We start from the raw sequence: 4,157 nt of genomic DNA, 5'->3' as shown, positions 1-4,157 counted from the left end.
CAATAGACCACAAACAAGGAAAGGAACAGCTATGCTCATAACTGACATTATAAACCTTAAAATAAATAAATAAATGAATGGACATTACTTAGTGCTCAGAGGATCAGCCAATCAAGAGGACTTAACAATTATCAACAATCAACATCTATGCATCCAAGGAGAGGCTATCTAAATACATCAAACATCTGCTGAAAGAGCTACAGCAATAAATTAACAGCAACACAGTAATAGTAGGGGACTTCAACACCCCACTCCCCCAACTTGAAATATCATCCAGGCAGAAAATCAACAAAGAAACGAAGGGGCTAAATGAAGAGATAAGTAAACTAGAACCGTTGGACATTTTCAGAGTAAAAATGGTGATTTCACCATTTTCAGCCCATCGTGGATGGAGCTTGAAGAAGTCATGTTAAGTGAAATAAGTCAGAAACAGAATGATAAATATGCGATAATCTCACTCACAGGCAGAAGTTGAGAAACAAGATCAGAAGAGAAAACATTAAGCAGAACTTGGACTGGAGTTGGTGTACTGCACCAAAGTAAAAGACTCTGGGGTGGGTGGGTGGGTGGGTGGAGCATATGTGCTGGAACAGGATGACAGAGGATCTAGTAGGGGTTGTATTGTGTGGAAAATTGAGAAATGTTATGCATGTACAAACTAGTGTATTAACTGTTGACTGTAAAACATTAGTCCCCCAATAAAGAAATAAAAAGTCGGCTAAAAATGAATGAAAAAAAGTGAGAGTCACTGCTCTCCACCATACAAGCCCTAAGACCTCAGACCCCTGCCCCTCCCATGCCTATGGGGGCCACAACACACCATCTGGCCTCCCCCTGGGCTCAGCATCTCTATAAAAGGTTTGATCAGACAGTGCCAAGTGAGCTATGCTATGTGGATGTGACATTGCCTAATATTTCTCTGAGAAACTCAGAGAGGGGGTGAAGGCGTGTTGGCAACAAGTAGTTTCACTTTGGCAGAGAAAGCACCCTGTCCGGCCAGAGATCAAGGTGGGACCCCCAAGGGAGAGTAAAGTGACCCTGGTTTCTAGAACATAGTCGGTTCTGGAAGACCCGGTATAACAACCACAAGCATTCGTCCATTATCTCCTCATCCAGCTAAGAAAGAGAGGAACTTGGAATCAAGTTAGCAGAGGGAGGACTTGATACCTCTAGGATTCATTGTGATATACTTTATACATGTCATAAACATACGAAGTATAGGGGGCGGGCATTGGTGCACCTGGTTAAAAAGACATAGTGCAAGGATGCGGGTTTGAGCCTTCAGCTCCCCACCTGCAGGGGTCGCTTCACAAGTGTTGAAACAGGTCTGTAGGTGTCTATCTTTCTCCCTCTCTGTCTCTTCCTCTTCTCTCAACTTCTCTTTGTCTTACCCAATAAAAATCGGAAAAACTGACCGCTAGGAGCAATGTATTTGTAGTGCGGCACTGAGCCTCAGAGATAACCCTGGAGGCAAAAAAAAAAAAACCAAAAACATAAAATATAAATGCATGCACAGATATGTGCATAAACACATGTGCTTGCGGCCTGCATACGATTCAGTGTGGGGACCTTTAAGGAGGATAAGGGCCCTGGATTCTAGAACTACGTCAGACTCTCGAGGCTACGGGTGCCTAGGCAACAACCTCCATTTAACTGCCTCGGAGACTGACGACGTAGAGGATACCAAGAAGGGCCTCTAACCGGCAGAAAAGAGGTCCGGACCCTATCAGTACTCAAGGCGACCACAGGGTACTATATCCAAGTCTGAAGACAGATGAGACCCAGGTCTATTTAGGGGATAGATTGATAGCCCAGCAGGGAAGCTCATGGAGCCCTAAATAGCTTTAGAATGGAGCTCTGAAAGTCACCAGCGGTGTCTTTCTCAGCTGAGGTCACTCCAACTCCCACCCCTCTTTCCTTTCCCTGCCCCAACAGGGGCCTCACCTCCTGTCCATACATATGCTAACAGGAATCTATTAGAATTCCTACCCCAAAGTATTCCCTGCCTCCTTGAGAAAATTCTCTATAAAAAGCAAGACACAGGGGAGTCGGGCGGTAGCGCAGTGGGTTAAGCGCACGTGGCGCAAATCTCAAGGACTGGCATAAGGATCCCGGTTCGAGCCCCCGGCTCCCCACCTGCAGGGGAGTCGCTTCACAGGCGGTGAATCACGTCTGCAGGTGTCTTATCTTTCTCTTCCCTCTCTGTCTTCCCCTTCTCTTTCCATTTCTCTCTGTTCTATCCAACAATGACGACATCAATAACAACAATAACTACAACAATAATAAAAAACAAGGGCAACAAAAAGTAACTAAATATTAAAAAAAAAAAAAAAGCAAGACACAGGGCCTTTTGGGCACATATGTTCCTGAGGCTGGTGGAGGGGCACCTTGTCTTTTTCTCCCAAATCCTCATCCTGTCATTGCTCTTTTCTGATCCCAGGTACCCCAAAGAAAGGTCCTGCTGCTTCCAGGACGCCAGATAACCTTCAAAGGTTATTTCCAGGAAGCCTAGCATTTACTCACTACCATGGCTGCCACTCCACCAACCAGATCAGAGCAGGCGCCAAGCCCCCAAGAACATGAGGATCCCACCGCTGCTCCCTACCAGCCCTTAGTTGAAGATCCCCTACATCATGAGGTGGCTGAGCTTATGGAGCTGCTTCTCAGCAAATACCGCGCACAGGTGCCTGTCACCAAGGCAGATCTGCTAAATCATTGCAGCGCAGTTGGCCAGGAGGCCTTCCCAGTGGTCTTCAGTCAAGCCTCTGAGTTCATGCAGCTGGTCTTCGGCATTGACGTTGAGGAGACAGAGCCCTTCAGTGACTCCTATGTCCTGAACAACACACTGGACCTCACCCTCAACGGAATACTGACCCCAAAGCAGTGCCTGCCCAAAACAGGCCTCCTGATCAACATCTTAAGTGTCATCTTTTTGAATGACAACCACACACCTGAAGAGGATATCTGGGAATTGATGAATGCAATGGGGGTGTATGAGGGGAGGGAGCACTTCCTCTATGGGGAGCCCCGGGAGCTCCTCACAGAAGTGTGGGTGGAGGAGCGGTACCTGCTGTACCAGCAGCTGTCGGGCAGCCAGCCTGCCCGCTATGAGTTCCAGTGGGGGCCCAGGGCACAAGCGGAAGTAAACAAGCGCAAACTCCTAGAGCTTCTGGCACAGATCAATGATGGTATGCCCTGTGAATTTCTTGCATGGTATGAAAGTGTCCTGAGAGATGACTGCAGAGACAGAGCCCAAACCAGAAGTGCAGTCAGGGCCAGTGGGGTGGCATGGCCAGTGGGAGAACCAGGACCTGAAATGTGGTCAGAGATGGAAAGATGGCCAGTGCCAGTGGAGGATGTAGGGCCAGTGGAGGACCAGGGTCAATGCAGTGGTCCAGGGTTAGGGCCTGCTTCAGCACTGCATCCACCAGCTTCTCCTTCCCAAGGGGAGTCTGAGCAGGACTCCCTCCGTATTTGAAGTCTTTGTTGGAAGGAGTAAAGCCTCAATTTGCATGGGGTGGTGTGTACAGGGTGTTATGATTCGATAAGGGAGATTACAAATTTTTTTTTCGTCCTGATATTGTCCCTTTTTAACAGAAGGTTTCATTAACCTCAAGTTCTAACTTTATGAATGACATCAGGCACAACTACATTACACTGAAATTACAACTGAAGAGGAAAGCTTTTTTGCTGTTTTTCAAAAAACAAATGAGGGGCAGGAAATTTTCCATCTTTTTGTGATTTAGAGCAAGATAACATCCTTGAAAATGTGATGTGAAGGACATCACTGAGGTCAAAAAATCAGGAAAATAGTTCTTTCTTGCATTCCCTGCTTCCTTTCAGTGTATAATTCTGTAAAATGAGAATGTATGGGAAAAATTAAATCTTAAGAAATAAGATGCTGTGTTCACTGCCTCTTATTCCACAATCTTCAATTAATTGTTTCTTTGAAGGCTCTGCGTCAGTAGTGGGTACACTAGGATACCACACACCCCTTCTGGGCAGTCATGGAGTTCCCTCCTGAAAACAGTGAGCTAGTCTCCAAGTCCTGGTTGACAAGATCAGGGTGGAGGGAGGGGAGGCAAGGAATAGGGTGTTCCTGGGAACACACACAGGCAGGTAGGTGCTCTGAGATGGGGCACTTTGGACTTTGGGAA

The 4,157-nt window shown here is 46.8% G+C and overlaps 1 protein-coding gene across 1 annotated transcript; it reads left to right on the top strand.

The window, feature by feature from the left end:
* Positions 1 to 2,180: 2,180 nt before the first annotated feature.
* On the top strand, positions 2,181 to 3,866 carry LOC132535717 (melanoma-associated antigen 10-like). The gene has a single exon (XM_060182498.1). The coding sequence runs from the start codon at positions 2,528 to 2,530 to the stop codon at positions 3,476 to 3,478; it is 951 nt and encodes a 316-aa protein (XP_060038481.1). The 5' UTR covers positions 2,181 to 2,527; the 3' UTR covers positions 3,479 to 3,866.
* The last annotated feature ends 291 nt before the right edge of the window (positions 3,867 to 4,157 follow it).

Source organism: Erinaceus europaeus, chromosome X (genome assembly GCF_950295315.1).
Source record: "Erinaceus europaeus chromosome X, mEriEur2.1, whole genome shotgun sequence".
Lineage (NCBI taxonomy): Eukaryota > Metazoa > Chordata > Mammalia > Eulipotyphla > Erinaceidae > Erinaceus > Erinaceus europaeus.
This window is presented reverse-complemented; position numbering and strand designations above follow the sequence as displayed.